Genomic DNA, 20751 nt, shown 5'->3' on the forward strand with positions numbered 1-20751 from the left:
GTGGAGAGCGTGTGCGAGTGCGCGGCTGCAGAGCCCGCGCCGAACCCACGTTTCCGCTACTGTCCTCGGGATAGATGGATCGGTTGCTGCTTTCTGACATTTTTCTGCCAGGGGGCTGGTGGGGGAGGCGGAGATAGCGAGAGAGAAAGAGAGAGAGAAAGAGAGAGAGAAAGAGAGAGAGGGAGAGAGAGGGAGAGAGAGAGAGAGAGAGAGAGAGAGAGAGAGAGAGAGAGAGAGAGAGAGAGAGAGAGAGAGACTGCTTCCCCCAGCCCTGTTTTGTTTTCTCTAATTGGTCCTGGGGGAAGCAAGGAAATTGGACAGAGGCTGGGCCGGGCGAGCTGGGCTGCCTTTAATTGGCTCCTTTTTTTTTTTTTTTTAACTGGAGGGGAATCAAACAGGAGAGCGAGCGACAAAGGGTGGGAGAGCGAGAGACCGATCGCGGAGATGGGAGGAGGGAGAGAGGGAGGAGGGAGAGAGGGAGGCGGGGTGGTGGTGGTGGGGAGGAGGTGGAGGAAGCGCGGAATGAAAAGCTCGGAGGGACCAGAAAGCAGCACAGCGAAGCCCAAGTTGCCGAGCGAGCGGAGCGCTCTCGCGGCCCCGGAGCCCGAGTGGCCGCCGTGCCCGGGAGCCCGACCCGGCCCCGCCCGCTTGGGCCCCCTCGGGCCCAGGCCTCCGGGAGGGGGGCGGGGACGCCCAACTTGGGGCGCGGCGCAGCCCCGCTCTCCCGAGATCGCAGAGCCCGGGAGCGCCACGGCCGCGGCCAGACGGCGGGAGCCGAGCGCGGAGACCGGAGGCGGCCGGCGGCTCCCGAGCTGCTGCTCCGGCCTCGGCAAGAGCGCGAATTATTTTCAAAGGACTCAAACTTTCCTCCTTCCCCTGCTGGCTGCGGTCCCTCTTGCTTTGGAATCGTTCTCCGGGTTCCCGCGGGGGCGCCGGGACGCGATCGCCTCCCTCGGATTCCTCGGCGGCGGCTCAGCCAACTTCGTGGACCCGGGGACCCGGAGTGCTCGCCCCGGGGCCGAATCCAGTCCTCGCTGCTCCCGCTCTCGACAAGACCGGGATCCGGGGCGCCCTAGCCTCCGGAAAGGGCGCCAGCCCCATTCCCTTGGGTCGGGCTGCCGAGCCCTCCGCACCCACTGCAGGACTGGAGCCAGCGGGTTAACCTCCCGGCCTGGATCCACCGAGGGGCGTCCCCTGGGCGGGGAACGACAAGTTTGTCAGGCATCTGTGGCCTGTTGGATCCGAGCGCGGCCGCCGCAGCAGAGAGGTCCTCCGCGCTCAGCACCCTCGGCAGACAGCCCTGGGGACCCGGGGCTGCTAGGTGGCCGAGCTTTCTGGACCAGGGAGCTGGTTGCTGCGCCCGGTGCGCAGAGGCACCAGGGTCTGGGCCAGCGCCCCCAGCGTCCCCACCCGGGCAGCCGCCCTGTGGGAAGAGGATAGAGCCGAGTCGCCTCCTGCTCAAGACTCCTGCTCTCGGTCGCGTCTCAGGGAAAAGGAGGGAAGGCAGAGGGCATCGAGGTGCCCCGGCGGATGCGCCCCCCGCCGCCTCTCAGGCTGCGCCGCCTCGCGGGGATGAAGCACTGGCCGTGAAGATGGAGGTGACCTGCCTTCTACTTCTGGCGCTGATCCCCTTCCACTGTCGGGGACAAGGAGTCTACGGTAAGAGCCCGCGTCCAGCTCCACCCTGGCGGAGCCGCGCGGAAACTTTGCAAGATCTTGCTCAAAGTGCGCGCTGCCGGGGCCTTGGTGAAGCCCTGGGCTTGCACTCTGGAGTAGATGACCGCGTCCCCGCCCTCACCCGGGCGCCAGGACACCGAGCAGCCTGCTCCCGAGCCCAGGAGCCGGTCCTAGGGTATGGCATGAAGCTGGGGGTGCCAGGGTGAAGTCTCGGCTTTCTGAAACCTTGCCAGGGATTGGAGTGATCTGGAAGTCTTGGGAGAATCCGGTGGGCTCAGGAGACCCGAAAAGAGCCTAAGCTCTGGGCTGGAGCAGCGGTTTCCACCGAATCTTCTTCCTCCCCTGGCTCAGAGTGGAAGCAAGCGATGCGCGATCCGGAGTTGTGCGCGGCTGGCTGGCGGGCGAGATGCTCGCCAGCACCGCGGCCGGGCGGCTGGCTTGCATTCCCGGCAGTAGCCACGGCTCGGCTGCCTCTTCTCCCTTCTTAACGGTCTGAGCCGATGCTGGGCATCCCCTAGCCCAGGCGGCTACCGTTCACAGCATCCCTTTTCAGACCTCTCCCGAGCCAGCTCTTCCTCTCCCTGGTTCCCAACCTCAGAACCCCGGCTCTAGCTTCCTTCTGCCTGCTTGCACACACAGACACGTTCAGCTACCGTCCTCAGGAAACGCAAACACCGCCGCTAGCACCCATCCGCTACGTGTCTAAACTCTGCCTCCCGCCACGCAGCTCTGCTCCCGCATCACCAAGCCACGCTCCATCGCGCCAAGGAGTATTCTGGCCACATTTTCTCCACTTCATGCCGTGGGTTTTCTCAGGGAAGGCTCCTTGGTTCAATACTACCCAGCCAGGGTCATCCTCCCAACGTGCACCGCACAGAGAGTCAATCCCTAGAGCCTATGGCCCTGACTTTGCCTTCTCCTGACCGCAGGGTGGGCTTTGTAGTTACTTTCTAATGATGTGTGGCTGGGGTGGGCAGGATTCTCCCTCTTTCTCTGGGGCCAAGAATCTAATTATTCTCTTTGAGAGTGGAGGGAGTTGGACCTGTACTGTGTTGGTGACAGAGTCCATGTCCCCGACTACTAGCTTTAGGTCCTGGGTCTCTGCCTGTTCCTGGCAAGGGAAGGGAGCGTCCTGGGGAGCGGGTATCTGGAAAGTATACATCCCTGGGCTCCAACAGCTAGCTGGCTTAGGCTTAATTCCCTGGTGAGGCCAGCCCAGGCATCCAGCCAAACTCCTTTTCTTAATTAGTTTGTGTGTCTCTTACTGCCTGGCCCCTGGCACAGGCGAGGCAAGGCAGCCAGGAGGGATGCTGCAAGAGGCGGGGTTGTATGTACTGGGGGAGGGTATGAAACAGGTCCTCCCCGGCTAGGACAGAGGAAGATACCAGAGGTCTCAGAGTTCTTTCTCCAGCATCACCAAAGGTACCAGCAGCTTAGCCTCGGCTACCTTTAAGGGAGTGCCCCAAACGAGCTATTGCAACCTGCTCATACAACCTCTTGAGATCTCAGCCTGCTACCAGCGGCGTTCTTGGACTGGTCTGACGACCCCATCTCATGGCTATCTGGTTTGGGGTTCTCCATGAAGTCTTTCTTCATCGGGGTGGCTCAATGTGCATTTAAGGAAAGTTCTCTGGGCCTACGAAGGAACCCCAACAATGAGGACAGAGGTCAGGGGACAAAAGCTATGGTCTCTGTAGACCTGTCCTTTTCCTTCTCTGCACGCCGCCCCTATTTTCTTTATTTTCTCCTATCTCTCACATGCCCAGGTCCCAGCTGCTCGTGTTCCAAATCAAAGAAGGCTAGGTCCATTGGGTCCACCCTTGGCTCTTCAGGGGCGTTCTTTGCATCTGCTTTTGGAGAGCTTGGCTTCAGGGGAAGCTGGGCTTCGGGGAGATTGCTGCATGGAAAAATCTTCTTGGAGGTGGATGGGAAGCAGGAGAAAGAGAAGCTGGGGGACACTGTGCCTTGTGGTGTTACAAGCACTGGTGACACCCCAGTAGGGTTGGGACTGGCCTAAGAGGTAGGGTGGAGAGCTAGGGCTTGTTCTGCCCCACCCATCCCTCTGCACCCCAAAGGAGATGAAGCAAGTGAGTGGAAATGTGTACAGGAATGGGGATGTCCATCCACCGCAGCCCCCAGCCCCAGTGTGGTGCCTGGCACCCTGCGGGAACTCCAATGAGGTTCATTGAGTAGATGAAGAGCTGCAGGTTGATGATGCTTCATGAAATTCTCAGGTGTCTCCAGAGCTTGCCACTCCCCAAGCCTTTTAGTTGAAGGTTTCTGCTCAGAGAGCCATGGGGCCCTAGGCTTGCCGCCCTAAAAGAGAGAAGAGACCCAAGTGCTGGGTTTCGCTAGCATGGAGGAGGGATGCAGTATGGTAGCAAGTGCTGGGGATAGACTTCAGCGGCTGCTGTCCCTCTGCCCCAGGCCTGTGCTGCAGATGAAGGGTCATCTCCTAAGAGGGTGAAGGCAAGGGAGAGGGAGGATCAGGACATCCTGGTGGGAGACAGATGCTCAGAGCCCCAGGCCGTGCATCCTGCTGGGTCCACCCTCCAGCTCTCAAGCCTGCCATCCGCAGCACAGGACTGGGGAGGTCCTCTCAGTCTGGCCAAGTGGCTTTGCTCTTCTGTAGGGCCACAGATGCTGCAGAGGCCTCGTGTGGGACCAGATGGTCCATTTGGAGCGGGGCCTCCTCCTTCCCTGATTCTCAATCTCTAGCCCAGTTTGTTGTTTACAGGGTGGATCCTGTAATCTGCTTTCTGCCAGGCCTCTGTGTGTGTGTGTGTGTGTGTGTGTGTGTGTGTGTGTGTGTGTGTGTGGCTGAGGCTGGCTCCAGTGGTCTAGTTCTGTGACAGAGACAGTAGGCAGGTAAAGGGGGGGTGACGTTCTATGAAGGTGGAGTTAGAGGCTTCCCACCCTCCACCCTGGCTTCTTGTCCCCGTCTCAGAGAAGTCAGACTTCCAGGCAGGGGCCGGTGGGCAGGATTCAGCTCCTTACAAAAACACAACAAACCCCTGGATTATTTAATATGCAGGAGTGGGAAGTGACATTATCCTTAAGACAGGTTGTTTGCAACTTACTGGGGGAAGTCAAAATATTTCACCAAAGGTGTCATCAGAAACTACTATCCTATGCTAATTTCTGTGGGAACATGAAGACAGATGTTGAATAATTTGACAAGAACAACGTCGCTTACAGAATTATCACCAAGTCAGCCCACCCCCCTCTTCCTCAGGGGTGTGTGGGGAAGGAATTTCAGGGAGTGAATTCCCCAGTGTGGGGCTTCTGAGTGTTGATGTGGGTGGGGGCGCTTGGGACTTTTCCCTCTGAGTTCCACACCCCTGCCTTGAAAATGGCTGTCTGTCTAGGGTCTTCCCTGGAGAAGGCCTCACCTCTAGAAGCAGGTTGTCCCTAGAATCGGCAGCAGGCTCGGGTGTTCCTAAATCCCCAAGAAGGTCCCTCCTACTTTGGTTCCTTTTTCCTTCTCCGTTATAGACGTTGCCCGAGGGAAAGATTGTCTTGTGTCTACAAATCCAGGCTACTTTGCCTGTGCTGCCTTTGACAATCCCCCAATCCTGCCTGGGGACCCCCCACAGGGTCATCTCTAGATCTCTTCCTGATTTGCCTCCCCACCCCACTTCAAGCAAATGTACCTTCCTACCCTGCAGGCTGGGCATCTGGGCATCACACATGGGTGAAGTTCTAGGATCAGGAAGCTAGATTGGAAGGGATTGTTCGAGTCAGGAAAGCACCCTTGAGGGGCAGGCTGGGACTGTCTGAGGGGCCTACATGTAATTGGCCAGGTCTGTCTCTGAGCTGCTGCTGCCGGGTGGTAAAGCCTCATTTAGAGCCCCGTATTAGCTTTGCTTTGCTGGAACATGGAGGGATGGGCGGGGAGCTCCGTGGGGAGGTGGAGGGAGCTAATCACAGCCGCCAAGGCCTGGCAAATGAATGATGCAGAAGATCGATACCTGGGGTGGGAGTGGAAATCAGGCCATGGTAGCAGGGCTGGCTTCTCCTGGTTGCCCAAGAGGCACGGAGGGGCCTTGGAGTAGTAAAGCCAAGGTAGGATATGGAGGATCCTTCCCTCAAGCCATTCCCCACAGCAACCTTGACGACTCTTCCCGTGACTCGGTTCAGGAAGATTGGACCAGAAGGTACCCCACCCAGGAAAGTTTGGGAGACTGGAGATAGAATCTCAGTCTCTCATTCTAGCAAGAGCTCCGCTTCAGCTTCTCCCTGCCCAGACATCCCAATGTGAGTGGGTCCCCATGCATATGTGTCAGAGAGGTCGGGTGTAAATCCCTTTGGGCCCTGCGGTGGAAAGCTTGTGCTGCTCTTCCGGACATTGCCAGCAGGGGGCGGGCTTGGCCACCACATCGCTGCCTCCCTTTGCTGGCCTTCTTGCCCTATCACAGAAGGGGACTGGTTCCCCAGCCTGAGGTGGAAGGGGGGCTCTCTCCAACTCCCACATACCTGCCTCAGAATCCAAGGGCACCCACCACGGATAAAGCCGTACTTCCTGCGTTTTCAAGATAACTCAATTCATCTCCAGGGCAGGTGAGAAGTTTGTGGGGGCTCAGCTGAGCGTGACTCTGTGTAGGGAGGGGTCTAACACTTCTGCACAATTGCCCCACAGGGTCCCTGGCCAGCATCTCCTTTTCCCCTGAAGACTAAGGGCCCATGTGGCGTTTAATATCTGATGCAGAAGGCTGTCAAGAGCCATGCTTAGCTCAGAAGAATGAATCTTTCTCTATTTTTCATATATATGTTTTATTTTTTGAGACAGGGTTTCTCTGTGCAGCTTTGAGCCTTTCCTGGAATTCACTCGGTAGCCCAGGCTGGCCTTGAACTCACAGAGATCCACCTGCCTCTGCCTCCTGAGTGCTGGGATTACAGGCGTGCGCCACCACCGCCCGGCTCCTGTGTCTTTTAGTGTATAGGAGAGTGACCCCTTTCAGGGAGAATGCTTGGTGAAGCTGATGGTCCCTCACCAGCATGGTGGTACCCCATGCCCTGCCAAGTCTTGGCCTAACTGAGAAGGCAGTCCATGGGTGGGGGGCACTGTCTTCGTCATTGAACTGAGGTTCCAAGGATGTAGGTAACCTGCTCAGTGAGGCACAGTTGGTAAGAAGGGAGACCCCAGCATTGGTCCCAGGGGCCTTCTGGGTAGGAAGTAAGGATAATGAAAGGTGAATCTTTTCAGCATCTACCAAGTCTTACCTCTGGTAAAGCTGGTTTGGGGCACCATGGGGCTGCTGGACATGAGTCAGGAGAAGGAGGGGATAGTTCCACAGAGATTCGATAAGTCCCTGAAGACAAAGACAACGTGAGGCATGCAGGAGAATGGGAAAGTCACCTCTCAGGGCTTGTGGAGCACAAAAGATTGGACCAGCCTTGGTCATCAGGCCTGGGGAGGCTGTCCCTGGAAGAGGGCATATGGAGCTGAAGACCCTGGGCATGGCGAGGGTTGCCCTGTTGGTCAGACATTGGTTGACAGGAAGTCAAGGCTGTGAGGATTGGAAATGCCAAGGGATAATAATAATAGCGACAGAGATCATGAATATGCATTGCTGTCTCTAGCTTGCACCAAGCCTCCTGGAAAGACAGACTCCTCAGTCCATTTCACCCTTGAGGAAGCCAAGAGGTTGAGAGAGATGAGGGTGCAGGCCCTGGAAAGGGCCCAGAGATAAGGACTTGATGGAGGCCATGCTGGAATGACAGGTTGGGGAAATGGGCAGGGAGGTCTTGGCAGGTGAGACAGTGGTGTTTAGTGTTTTTGAGGGGGCGGTGTGGAGAGACTTTCTGGACCCTTGCAGGGTGCAGAGCTGTCATGAGTTTTAGCCTTACTCAGTTGCTGGGAGAAGGGACCGGAGGAGCTGGCTATGTAGCAGGATTGGGGATGGTGGTCAGCTCTTGTTTCTCCTAAGGTTTACATGCCTGTGGAGGGAGAGACTGTCCACACACATGAGAACATGAATGCAATGCACCTTAGTGACAGGGATGTCGTGCAGACAAGGGCACTGAGTAGAGACACCGTGGGTCAAGTTCGTACATGATGGCTGGGGTTGGGGCTCCCCTGTGGAGGTGCCTCCAAAGCAGAGACCTCATACCTCCAGGAAGTATTCCAGGCAGAGGAACAGCCAGTGCAATGGCCCTGGGGAAAGGGCGGATCTGGCTTGTTAGAACAAAAATCGGGGAGTCCGTTGTGGGGACGAGAATGAACTGGAGGAGGTGGGTGTGTAGCAGACAGGGTCAACAATTAGTTTGAAGTATTGAAGGACCAGTGTTTGAAGTATTCAAGGCTGTGTAAGGACTTCTGAGTGTAAGTGAGACTAGGCATGAGGAACACAGTGGGCAGTTTCCTAACAGAGTCCCTTGAAAGAGGGGAAGCGGGTGAGTTCGTGATATTGCAGATCTCCATCATGAAACCCAGAGCTGGCCGGGAAAGAGATCCCTCCCGTGGGGACAGGAGCTGATGGCGCCGACGGCCTGCAATTGGCAGTTGGGGAACAGGCTCACAGTGGGAAGAATAAAAAAAGCTGTTGATTAGGCAGATTTGGGGCAGGAGAGTGAGGAGGGTAAGGGCCTGGGCTTCTGAATTGCTGCTCAATCCTGCCCCGGAATGAAGCCCGAGAAGAGGCTCTGCCCCTGGGCCAGCCTTCTGTCAAGGCAGACAAGCAGACAAAGCCTGACAAATAGCTTTAATGACGTGTTGTTTTGAGACAGGCTGGCTATGTAGCCAAGAATGACCTTGAACTTTTGCTTTTTCCCACCTTTACCTTCCAAGCGCTGGGAGTACTGGGGTTACTGTTGTATCCCATCATGCCGCATTTATGCTGGGGACTGAACTCCGGGCTTCGTGCAAGCTAGGTGAGGACTCCAGCAACTGAGCTGCGTTCCCAGCCACCGAGTGTGGTTCTGAAGGCCGGCTTTGTGTGTAGGCTGCGTGGCAGGGAGGCTGGTGTGAGGAGAGTGCAGCTCAGAAGAGGTTACTGTGTGCCTTGGTCTATGTCCACAAAACAAGATGGACTTCACCAGGGAAGGCACGCATCTGTGGGGGCCCTGGCCAGGGCCCCATGTCCAAGAGAGGAGAGAGGGAAGACAAAATAGATGTCAATGGGGAGGGGATGTCAGAGGGGCCTTGAGAAGAGATGGGAAGCCTGGGGCAGAGTTGAGGGGGGCACTGTGTGAAGGAGAAGAGGAGGTGCTTCAGGGCCCACGGAGGGATGGGGGCTCCCCAACTCTCCCGGGGAGGCTCTAGGGGGAAATGTAGATCTAGGCTGTTTCTATTGGAGCCCTCATGATGGTAACAGAGACGCTGGTGGCACATGGATTGATTTTGGCATTACAGGGGCAATAAACAGGAAGGCCGGGTCTCTCTTCAAGGAGAGCCTCCGTTTCCTTGTCTGGAAGGTACTGGGGTCGTGGGGAATCATCAATGTAATGCCAGTATTTTGCCAGCTCTTGGGGTGAATTATAGGGACTTGCAGGAGCAGAGGCGATGGCAGCAGCCTGGAGGAGGTCCCTGTGTGTGTGTGTGCTGCGTGGAAGCAGTGTTCGTCTGAGAAATTTGGAAGACCTTGGAGGCTCTCTAACCTGAGCTCAGCTTGTTTGTTGTATCTGGTAGACATTGAGGCTTTGGGATGGGTGACCTTGTGGTTTGGGAGAGCTTACCCCAAGCTCTCTTTGGTTCCCTTCCAGCCCTAGAGTCAGCCAAGATGCTAGGATTATCTGGTGGGTTGGAAGCCGTGAGGTGGCATATTAAAGCCATCCGGGAGTTTATCCACAGTGCGGGCCTCGCTCTGCATGGACTCTCCGCTGCAGAAGCTCTGCAGACGGAAGCAGTGGCTGGAAGCCCCATAATTGGTGCTTTGACATAGAGGCTGGCTGGATCCACACAGTGGGTGTAGACACATTAGAATAAGTCAGGCCAAACCACATCTTCTCCCTGGGATGTCTCCAGGGCATTGTCTAGGCTTCCAGGCCAGCACCCACGCTGGGTTTCAGCCAAGCTCTGCCAGACCCTGGGGGCTTTCAAGCAGGCCACTTATTATCCCTGAAGCCACCAGCTGGATGGAGTCTTTCTGTTTGCATGGTTCTCACAGAAGGCTCAGACCAGGCCATCGGGTTAGCACCTTATCCCTGCTCTTAACCACATCCCAAACCAGCTAAGGGCTGGAAGGTTGATGGGTGCTGGCTGTCCCTAAGAATCTCCCCAGAGGGCTCATTTTCCAAGTGCAAAGGTTGAGGGTCAGGCTGAGTGATATACCAAGGTCCTACAGTTGGCAGGTAGATGGTAGAGCTGAGATTTGAACTCAAAGCCACCTAATGCCAAACTTCGTGCCTGCCTGTACTACCCCAAGTGTGAGGCGATTTGGGCAGTGCCTAGGTGGTTGGTTTCCTAGTTTTTCTTTGCGGTGGGTTGGGGGGGTGTTGATTCTTGAAGCAGCATGAGGAGCCCTCCAGTCCTCCAGGGACCACGTTTGACTATGAAACACTGAGGCTTCCGTCTCTGGCTCCTCAGGTCCAGAGGTAATCCAGACTCCTCCCACCTTGGGGCCCTGCCTTAGCGGTAGTCCTTGTATTGGATTGCACATAAGATAACCCAGGACACTTCAACAATTCCTAGAGTTGCATTATGGACAGTTAAATCAGCACATCTGACGTTTTGGCCCAACTTCCTTCAAGGAGACTTCCCAGAAGCCCCTGGGTAGCTTCTGTGTACACTGGGCAGCCTTGAGTGCCCTGGCCATTTTAACTGTAAGGGAGGCTGAGGTGGGCACATTCTTGTCTACAGAAGTACAGGAGTTCCATAGAAAGACACACATGGGGTCAGTGAGAGGGCTCAGCAGATAAAGACACTTGCCACCAAGCCTGAGGATTTGAGTTCAATCCACAGGTCCCATGTGATGGAAGGAAAGAACTCACTCAGGAAAGTTACCACCTTGGAATGAGTGTACACACACACACAAAAAAAAAAAAAAAAAAAAAAAAATTAAAATTCAAAAAGACAGGATGGAGGTGGATAGGTGACCAGCTAGACATCAATCTCCACTTAGTTGGCTGCCTGTCTTTTTTTTTTTTTTCCCCTAGACAGGGTTTGGTGCCTGTCCTGGATCTCACTCTGTAGCCCAGGCTGGCCTCGATCTCACAGAGATCCGCCTGGCTCTGCTTCCCGAGTACCAGCATTAAAAGCGTGTGCCACCCAGCACTGCCTGTACTATTATTGGGTTCCTGTGCGTTGGAGTCCAGAGGTCAATGTCAGGGGCCCTCCACTGCTCTCCACTTTAACTTTTGAGACAGGGTCTCTCCTGGACCCAGGGCACACTGACTGGCTAGACAGGCTGGCCGGCAAGCTCCGGGGACCTGTTTGTCTCTGCCTCCCCAGGGCTGTGACTATAGGCATGTCTGGCTTTATCTTTTGAAATGATTTATTTTTTTGGCTATGTGTGTGTATACACACACAAGTACAGGCACCTTTGGAAGCTGGAATAGGTGCCACATGCCCTGGAGCTGGAGTTATAGGTGGCTGTGAGCTGCCTGATGTGGGTGTTGGGAACTGAACTTGCTCCTCTGATAGGGCGGCCAGTACTCTCAACCACTGAGCCCTCTTTCCCTTACAAGCCTGGCTTTTCCAAGTAGTGCAGAGGGTCCCAACAGGGTGTGGTGGGGCAGGACTTAGCCATTCCCCTGTGGCCTCCTGTGACCCAGATGGGGATCTTAGAGATTCAGTGTAGGAGGAGACTTGAGACCAGAGAAGACAAGTAGTTTGTGAAGGCTGCACAGCCCTCATGTGCCCAGGCGGAAGTCAAAAGCCATACATGTAGAGGGAGGGACTCCAAAGTCAAATCTCTCTCTCTCTCTTTTTAAAGATTTATTTATTTATTATGTATACAGCATATATAACTGCAGGCCAGAAGAGGGCACCAGATCTCATTACAGATGGTTGTGAGCCACCATGTGGTTGCTGGGGATTGAACTCAGGACCTCTGGAAGAGCAGTCAGTGCTCTTAACCTCTGAGCCATCTCTCCAGCACCCAAATCTCTTTCAGTGTCCCATGCCACCTCTCAGGCATGTTACTGTGGTATTGATACGCTCCTGTCCCTCCTCACCCCTTAGAACCACATTCCAGAATCTCCCACAGCCTCGGTGTCCCCTAGACAGGACAAGATGAGATGCTTGAGGATTGGACGCCAGGGCCTTTAATGAAGTGTCGGGGAGGCCCGGCCTCCTGTGTGTGAGAAGGTGCTCGCTGTCAATCCCTTTCGGTCTTGTGGCACTTCCCACAGGAGCTGCATGCTGTGTTAGCCATCAGCTAGCAGGGGACAGGGAAGACCTGGGAGCTCCAACACAACCCAGGCCCTGAGGCTCAGGCCTAATGGGCAGGTGGGTTCTGGCATGGGGGTATCCAGGGGCAAGGTTTGGGGTAAAGGAGAGAGTGGTCAGGGCAGAGTGTGAGCTCTGGGTTAAGTTCATGGTGCTTTAGTGGGGGTGAGGGGACACCCATTTTAGGTGGCCTGGGTCGAGAAGCAGAGAAGTAAGCTAAGGAAACGAGGGGCCCCCTCCCCCTTGAGGAGTCTGATTAAACCAGTTGCCCTGTGTCCTTCTGGAGAGCTCTGGTTCATATCTGCCTCTGCTCCTGGGGTGGGGACACACCCACTCCTGCTCCATTGGCCAAGCTGTTCCACCATAGCAGGACTTGTTAATCTTGCATTCTGAGCCCACTGGGCACCTAGGAACATCGGCTGCAGTGGCCAGGATGGTGTCAGACACCCCAGGATGGCAGGTGCTAGCAGGAGCTAGATGGATGGCCCCTAAAATGGCTAGCAAGACATGGGGGACTGATAGCAGGTACCTCCCCATCATCCTTGGTGGATGGAGCCAGGATAGTGATATTTGCTCCTCCCATGACCTTTTAAGAGGTCACAGCAAGCAAGAAGCACTGCCTCCTTCCGGCCCTATAGCCCAAGGTCATGGGCAGAGTAAGATACCACTACATTTCCCCTTTTTGGTCTCGGTGCCTAACATGGGGCACGAACCTGTGACCCTGAGATTAAGAGTCTCATGCTTTACTGCTGGAGCTAGCCGGGCTGAAGGGCAGGCCCGCAGTTGTGAGGCAGGCTGGAGCGGGGCATGCCTTTGTTGCTATGCTACCCTGTGTTCTTGGACCTGGTCGTGGGCGTGGTGGGCACCCCGTCCAGTACGAGCTCGGTGGCTGTTAACTGGGGACCGCGCTGGTGCTGGCGCTGCTGGGCCTCACCTCCGTGCAGCTGCAGCTCCCCAGCTGGGTCTGGCTGACCTCCCACCCTGCTGAGCTGCATGGGTCGCAGCTCTCGTGGAGTTTCCTGGCGCTGCTGCATCTGTTGCAGCTGAGCTATCTGTACAGAGAGTGGCATCAGCTCATCTTTCCTGGGCATCTCGTGGGCACTACCGGACTACCACCCGGCCTTGGGTACTTGTCTTTGCTCTAAGCCTCGCCTGGGCTGGAGCTGCTCTGCCGTCTGCTTCCTGTGGAACCTGCCGCTGTTGAGGACCCTTTACCCTGCTCTCCGCTCTCTTCCCCTACTATGTGGCCCTGCATTTCCTCAGCCTGTGGCCAGTCCTGTTGTTCCAGGTCTGGCTTCAAGGCACAAAATTTATGCCAAACCCCAACTCTGAGTGGCTGTACCTGGTGAGGATGGCAATCATCCTTTATTTCTCCTAGTTCAATGTGGCTGGGGGCTGCACCCGAGACTGGTCCATCATCCGCCTGATCTTCATTCACAGTGACAGTATGCTGCTGGTCAGCACCTGGGTGACACAGGGCACCTGGCTGCCCAGTGGGACCTTCTTGCCAATGTGGTTGATTATAGGAGAGGCCTGCTTCCTCTTGGGACTGATCTACTACCTCTGGCTGCACCCTCCCTGCCACTGGGAGCCCAACTGTGTTGATGCAGTCCGAAGTCTCCTTCCTCCAAAACAGCCACTCAGCACAGAACTTCTTCCCCAAGGTCAAAGCAGAGGCTTCTCTGCCAGAGGTTGGAGAGGGCGAGTCCTTTGAGGCAGGTTCTGACTCAGTCAGTAAGGAAGATGTGAAAAGCTGGGCCTTGGAAGGGCCAAAGGGCAATCATATACAAGCCAGCCTGATTTGCAGAGCTGGAGAGCCCTAGGCTCAAGACTCTCTCCAGAGTAAGCTACTCATTAAATCCCAGTGTGTGGGTTTCCCCTAAACCAGTGGTTCTCAACCTTCCTGGTGCTGTGACCCTTTAATAAGAGTTCATCCTGTTGGGGTGACCCCCCAGCCATAAAATTATTTTCGTTGCTACTTCATAACTGTAATTTTGCTACTGTTATGAATCATAATGTAAGTATCGGATATGCAGATGGTCTTAGGCCACTCCTGTGAAAGGGTTGTTTGCCCAAAGGGGTCAAGACCTATAGGTTGAGAACTACTGCCCTAGACCTTTCGGGAGGATGGAGGCGGGGCTTGTCCCTGAAGGAGACAGGGTAAGAGAGTAGTGAGGACAAGCAGGGATTTCCAGGGTACTTTGGGCAATTCTGTGAGTGGATCCTAGCTCTGAAGAATTCCGAGTCAAGGTCAAAGTGGGCCCAGCATCTTGCCCTGCAGGCAGAGTTTTGAGGTCTACAGAATTCTGTCCATGCCCTCGAGGAGTTTGCTGCCCTGAACAACTGGAGCATTTCCAAGGACCACAGAGGAACACCTCTGGCCTTTTGGAGTGCTTGCAACTGGGACCTGGGATGAATTTAGCATTTAGTGAGCACATGCTGGGTGACACCCAGCAAGTGCTAGACCCAGCTCAAATCCACAGAGGTTAGAGGTTGACGGCTGAGAGGTGAGCTGGTCTATTAACTCCATCCTTCAGAAGCAGAAACTGGTGGCCAGGGTTAAGCCTGCGGCCTGCTCTGTCTCCTCAGTGGGACCTGGGCTAACATTGAGATGTGATGGGTGTGCGTGTGTGTGTGTATGTGTGCATGTACGTGCTTGACATGGCAGGATAACTAGGAGGTGAGTGGCTTTTCAAACCACCTCACTCCTGGGACATTTAGAGGCTACCTCAAGCTCCACCCTACCTTCTCCAGACAATGTGGTCCCCGGCACAAGCCTCATGATGGGTCCAGTAGGTTCTGGCTCTTGGGTCTCCTAATCAGAACACCCCTGTGTGGGTCACTTCTTTCCTGTCACCGTGGGAGGAGCTTGAGGGAGCAGGTGGAGAATTCCTCAGGGTTAGGGGACGGGAGCCAGGACAGGAGCTGGCCATCTCCCTCTTCCATTCTGCTGGAGATGAACATAAGGTCGGCAAGTGCTTCTCACTGTGGGCCCTGACAGGCTCTTGCTACCTCACACCAGGGCCTTGTATCTATCTCTCACGCACATGGAAATCTGGCGGGCATGCGTGAGTAGGTGCATTGGTGCTGCACACAGATGAATGCATGTGTGCACTGGGTGTGCCCCAGGGACCTCCTCAGGGATTCTGAGCAGCTACCTTTGTCCCCAGCCCTCCAACAGACTGTGGTTCCTGGCAGCCACCAGGCTCAGCCCCAGCACCTCAGGTTCAATCTGTCTGTTCCTGGCTTTGGTTCCTGCTGGGCACAGGCCCCCTCTTCTCTCCGCAAGAGGCCTGGAGTGGGGGGCAGGGGCAGGCCGAGGCTGGCCCGGAGCTCATGGCTAATTTTCCCGGCCACAATCGATCCAGCAGCTTCTCCTGAGTCTATTAGCAGTCGGCAAGTGAAAATATCCCCCATTGCGAGCCCTGACCTGAGACAGGGAGGGATCCATAGCAATTTGTTCAAACAGAGGAGAGCGATTCTCTCTCATTTCTATACCAATTTATTCCAGGGAGAAGGGGGTCAGGCTGGGAGGCCAGAGCTGGACCCAGGCCTTGTCCACTGGGTCTTCTGTGCCAGCCAGGGTGGCAGCTGGTGCCATCCGTAGTTCCTGGGGGGCCTCTGTGGGGGATTGGGAGGGAGGCCTGCCAGCCTTCCCAGCAGGCTTTGCTTGGCTGCCTAGCTTGGTTGTGGGTTTGGTTTTCACAAAACACAAAGCCACCTGCCAGAGCCTCATTCCCAGGCACCGGGCCCTGTGCCCGGCATGTGCTCACCCAAGACACCCTTGCCAGGAAAGAGCCTGGGCTGCTGCAGGACCACAGTGCCCCCAGCTGGGCCCAGCAGTAGGCGATATAGGGCTAGGGTGGGGGTGGGCTGCCTTCTGAAGCTCCATTGGCAAATTGGTTGGGTATAGCTATGGCTCAAAGGGGAGCCAGCACCTTAGGCCTCCTCTGCGCCTAACTTCCTGACTTAAGGCTCCTACTTTGGGTCTGGTCAGAGCAAAGGTTTTGCTGGTGACCTAGCCAGGGAGTCTCTTTCAAGCCCCTTCACTGAATCTCGGCTTCCAGGGCTGTAGGATGTAGGATAGTTGGTGGAATGCTTGCCTGAGTTGCTGGTTAGCTCCCCCACAAGGCACAAACGAGGTGTGGGCACTCTTGTGAGTTCACCACTTGGGAGGTAGAAGCAGGAAATTCAGGAGTTCAGTCATCTTGGCTCCTTAGTGAGTGCAAGGCCAGCCGGGCTACCTGAGACCCGCCTCAAGAGAGAAAAAAAGCCGTCTTCCCCCAACATTTGTTAAGCACCTACTGTTTTCTGGTCACTGGGCCAGAGGAGCCAAATTCCCACTTTCCCCCATCTGCCTCAGTTTCTCCCCATCATTCCTTTAGCTCGTGTGCACACCTTGTCCCCTCAGCCGTCTGCCTGGTCCTCTCCCGGCCCCCACGGCCCCAGAGAGCAGCATCTTTCCTCTGAATGAGGAGGACCCTGACAGCTGAAGCTTCAGGACGGAGGCCACTGCAGCCCCTTCTCCAGGGACTCCATGCACAGGCCCCCGTCAGACTCAGACCTCTGAGGAGTGGTGGTGCCATGACAACCAGAGAGGAGGCTTCTGGGAAGAGTTGACCAAGTGCCCCCCCCCCTCGGCATGCACGGTGCTCCCTCCCTCCACCTGCATGGTGCTCCCTCCCTCCTTCCCTCCTTCAGAGCCCCAGGGAGAAGAGGTGTCACACTGAGGTGTCAGCCTCGCAGCTCTGAGGTCAGCTGTCGCACATGACTTGTCAGGCTCAGGTGACACCAGCGGGGTCTAATTTCAGCACCACATAACTAAATATACCGCAGTGGGTGAATGAGGTCTCTCTTGCTCAGGGTAGGGAGGGCGGTGGGGCCCGTGTGGGCTGAAGGGGAGACGCAGAACCTTCTGGAATGGATCCCGAGTTCCAGTCCCGCCTCAGCCATGTGAAAACTGGGGCAGGGTTTTAGTTCCCCTGTGCCTCAGTTTCCCTACCTATGAGGAGAATCGATGTGAGCTGAGCGGTCGTCAGCCCAGTGCCTGGTCCAGGGAGGTTTAATGACAAAGATGTTGAGAGAGAGAGAGAGAGAGAGAGAGAGAGAGAGAGAGAGAGAGAACAGAAGCAGCCACAGTTCCCACTGTGTCACACACAATGCCACTAGAGGAGAGACAGGACATTGCTCGGTGGCCCCAGAAGGGAGAGAGGTGACAGGGTCCCTGCTACGATCCTCACGTCTAACCCTCAGAATTCCCGTTCCTCTGCCTCACCCAGACCCACCAGCCACCTCTGTGTCACTGCAGACACCACACGTCACCTTTCCTCCCTGAAAGCTGGCCCCTCCGTGTCATATCCACAGCTGTCCCCTGTGGAGCCCTCAGCCCTCAGGAGCAAATCCTTCACCCTTCGCCCACCCAGTCATTTACAGGTTGTTTTGAAGCATAGCATTATAATCAGATCCCACGGTTTGTGCCATTTACAGCCAGAAAAAGGGAAAGAAACCTTTCAGTAATGGAGGGAGGAAAAAAACCCACACCTAATAAGAGCATGCTTAAAGAGGAGGGCAGGTATTATTGTATTTCTGGATTTATAAATATACTGGATGCTAAAGAGAGTGCATTCCTAGACTCTGGGTTTTTGAACTGACTCTTAGAAAAAGATGGCATGTCCTTTTAGATATTTAACATATGTTCCCTCCCCGCGAGTGTTTGCTTTGGAGGGATACAGAGAGAGAACAAATAAAAAAAATATCTAGGTGCAGATGGATTTATTTCTTTTTAAAATATTAGGTGCATGTATTTGTGTCTCTCTGTGTGTATGTGTGTGTGAGTGTAGGCATCCATGGAGGCCAGAAGAGGGTGCAGATCCCCTGGAACTGGATTTCTAAGCAGTTGTGAGCCACCTGATGTGGGTGCTAGGTATTGAACTTGGGTCCTCTGCAAGATCATCAAGCACTCTGAGCTGCTGAGCCAGCTCTCCAGCCCCTGGTGAGCTATATACAAAAAAAACCCAAACCCACAAAGTCAGGGCGGGACTGTGGCTGTAAATGGGGTATGCAGGGAAGGCCTCTTGGAAGGAAGTGCTGGAGAGGGCTCTGGAAAGTTGGGGATACCTTCCCAGGCAGCGTAATGACAGGGCAGAGGTTGTGAGGTAAGAGTGGCCTGGCCTGCTTGAAGAACGGTGTGGCTGGGCTCAGAAGGGCAGCAGATGGTGAGGTAAGAGGGAGCAGATGACAGGACAGGACTCTCGTGGTGGCTGACCTCCAGGGTCATCTGGCATTGGATCACCAAGGAGGCACGCCTCTTGGCTGTGTCAGTGGAGATAGTTCCAGGAAGGTTTAGCTGAGGAGGAAGACCCCAGCCTGAAGATAGACAGTACTAACAGGGGCCGGAATCCAGAGTGAACGAAAAGCAGGAAGTGTGCACCTCTCTCTGCTCTTACGGTGGACGTCATGTGACCAGCTGCCCCACGCTCCCACTGCCATGACTTCCCCACCAAAATGGACTGTGAGCCGGAATAAACTCTTCCTTGTCAGACGATACAGCCGGTGGTTGAAAGCACTATTCAAGTGAGAAAGGAACAGGGGGTGAGCGAAGGACAAGGGGGTGCCGTTAAAGGTCTCTTCTGTCGCTGTGGTGCAGGATAGGGGTGAGAGAAAAGGCTGGGCAGACCTGTCAGGAGGCTGCTTTAATCATCCAGCAGGAGCTGGTGATAGGGACCAAGAACAGGGTGGCATACAGGAGGCAAGCTGGCATACAGAAGACAGCTGGGCTGGCTCACTAGTGGGCTGTGTGTGGGATACAGGAGAAGGAGAGGGCTCAGGTGGCTTCCAGCTTCCTGACGGACAGTGATCATCAGGAGACAGTGTGTCCCACTCATGTGGGGGTGCTGGCTCCAGAGGCCAGCAGCTGGAGTGGTGCAAGAGTCAGTACAGCCTTGGCATGACCCACCCATGGGGCCAGGGTGACATCCTGGCCTCCAGGAACATCCCGGTGACTCCATATGTAGACAGTCTTAGGGAGGTTCTGGAAGCGTGATGGTGGTTCCTCCCTGGAGCTGGCCCAGAGCATCCTGAGAGTGGGAGATCCACCAGGGATTCACAGCGACCCGGGATAGGGGAAAGGGACCACCAGAGCTGAATCCTCCCTTTCTTTTCCTCTCTTTCCTGCATCCTAGGAATTGGGGCCCTGCCAGCTCCCAGGCCGGTAGATTGATTTTGCTTTCAGTGTTGTTATTGTTATTATCAGCCACTTAAACAACTTCACAGGAAGCAGCCAGCCCCTGTGCCCATCAAACATTAACCGTTCATTCGAGCTCTCTGCCCATACCTGTCGATACATTTTTACATAGCGGTAAACAGTCTTCCCTTCTGCTCTCCGCTGACTTTATCTCCCACACACGTCTCTCGCTATTGACAGAGCCCTCAGACCTGCCACTTTAATGGGCAGGTAGCACCCTCTGCATTGATGGGCCGGGCTTGGGTCACCGTTTCTCTATAGCTAGCTCCTGGGCAGGTGCCAATTTGCCTTTCTCTTGAATAATGCCACTATGAATATCCTTATGTTGAGTGCTTTTTCTCTTCGAAATAATTTCTTCAGAGGCCTCTTCCCCAAAATGAGATCACCCGTAGCCCCTGGCACTGAGACAGGTGGATAGGTTCATCATGCACGGCCTGGCTGTGGCGATCTGATCATTTCTGTGTTTGTCTGCCCTGGTTTCATAGATGTATGGTCTCATGCCTTTTAATTTCCGACTTTTCAACCTGAGGCCGTGTTTGGACCTCTCAGCACCTGATGATCATAGCAAGAGTGGGTCTGCACCGGGCTTTACAGTTTACACAGCACTTTGTTAGATGTTGCATTTAGCAAGACACTGTGAGCCTAATGTTATTTTGTGGGGGTTTAGTCAAGTGAAGAGCTGGCATGGAGCCTTCCCTCAACGCCCACTTCCAGCAAATTGGATGGAAAGGATTCCCATCCAATCATCACCATCACCTTCTGTCTGAGGGCTCAGTGTCTCAGACACCCGCCAGAAGCCCAAGTGGAGCCCTATGCCTTGGGGTTGGGTATTGGATCCATGGGCTCAGATGGAGCCCCATTAACCCTTCATATCCCTGGGCTTTGGGGTCCAAGTCTTCAGGGCCCCTTGGCTTCAGCACAGTACTGCTTTGCTTGTTCCTGGCCAGGACCTGACCCAGGCTCTGCTTCTAGGATGGTGATCTGGATTTGTACAGTAAGTAGGAGAAACCTGATTCCTAGGACCCGTGTCCAAGGCTTACAAGGACAGCAGTACTCAGGGGGGATGTGAGCATCCACATTGGAATAGCCAGGCCTGCAGTGCGTGTCTGGTTTATTCTGCCCCCTCCTGTCTGTCCTTCTGGAATATCTGTCAGGCATCCAATGCTGAGCCTGGAGCATCTCATCCTTACATGCTTAACATGCACTATTTATAGCCAGCCCATTTTATAGTAAAAACAAAACAAACAAACAAAAAAAACTGAGGCTTCAAATGAGAGTATTATGATTTGCCTCAAGTCACACAGCAATTATTGTCACAGTTGGGACAGGAAGCTTGTCCCCTGAGACACCCAGGGCAGATCTGTATATGTATAAGGGCAGGGGCCTGGATTATAATCAAACTCTGGGCTATTGGCTGAGACCAGGGCTGAAGGAACCATGAGAATGGGAGAGCATGTTGGGGCTAGATGATGAGGATCCAAGTTAAGCTATTGAATGAGTG

General features: G+C 55.0%; 1 protein-coding gene across 2 annotated transcripts in view; it reads left to right on the top strand.

Moving 5' to 3' along the window:
• The first annotated feature begins 552 nt into the window (after positions 1–552).
• The window catches only part of Mdga1 (MAM domain containing glycosylphosphatidylinositol anchor 1), a 56014-nt gene continuing 35815 nt past the window's right edge, over positions 553–20751 (top strand). The window contains exon 1 of one of the 2 annotated variants that reach the window (XM_036167548.1): positions 553–1659. In XM_036167548.1, coding sequence (XP_036023441.1) covers positions 1593–1659 — 67 coding nt within the window. In that variant the 5' untranslated portion in view covers positions 553–1592. The remainder of the gene's footprint in view (positions 1660–20751) is intronic. The other variant, XM_036167549.1, reaches the window with a different exon arrangement.

Source organism: Onychomys torridus, chromosome 18 (assembly GCF_903995425.1).
Source record: "Onychomys torridus chromosome 18, mOncTor1.1, whole genome shotgun sequence".
NCBI lineage: Eukaryota > Metazoa > Chordata > Mammalia > Rodentia > Cricetidae > Onychomys > Onychomys torridus.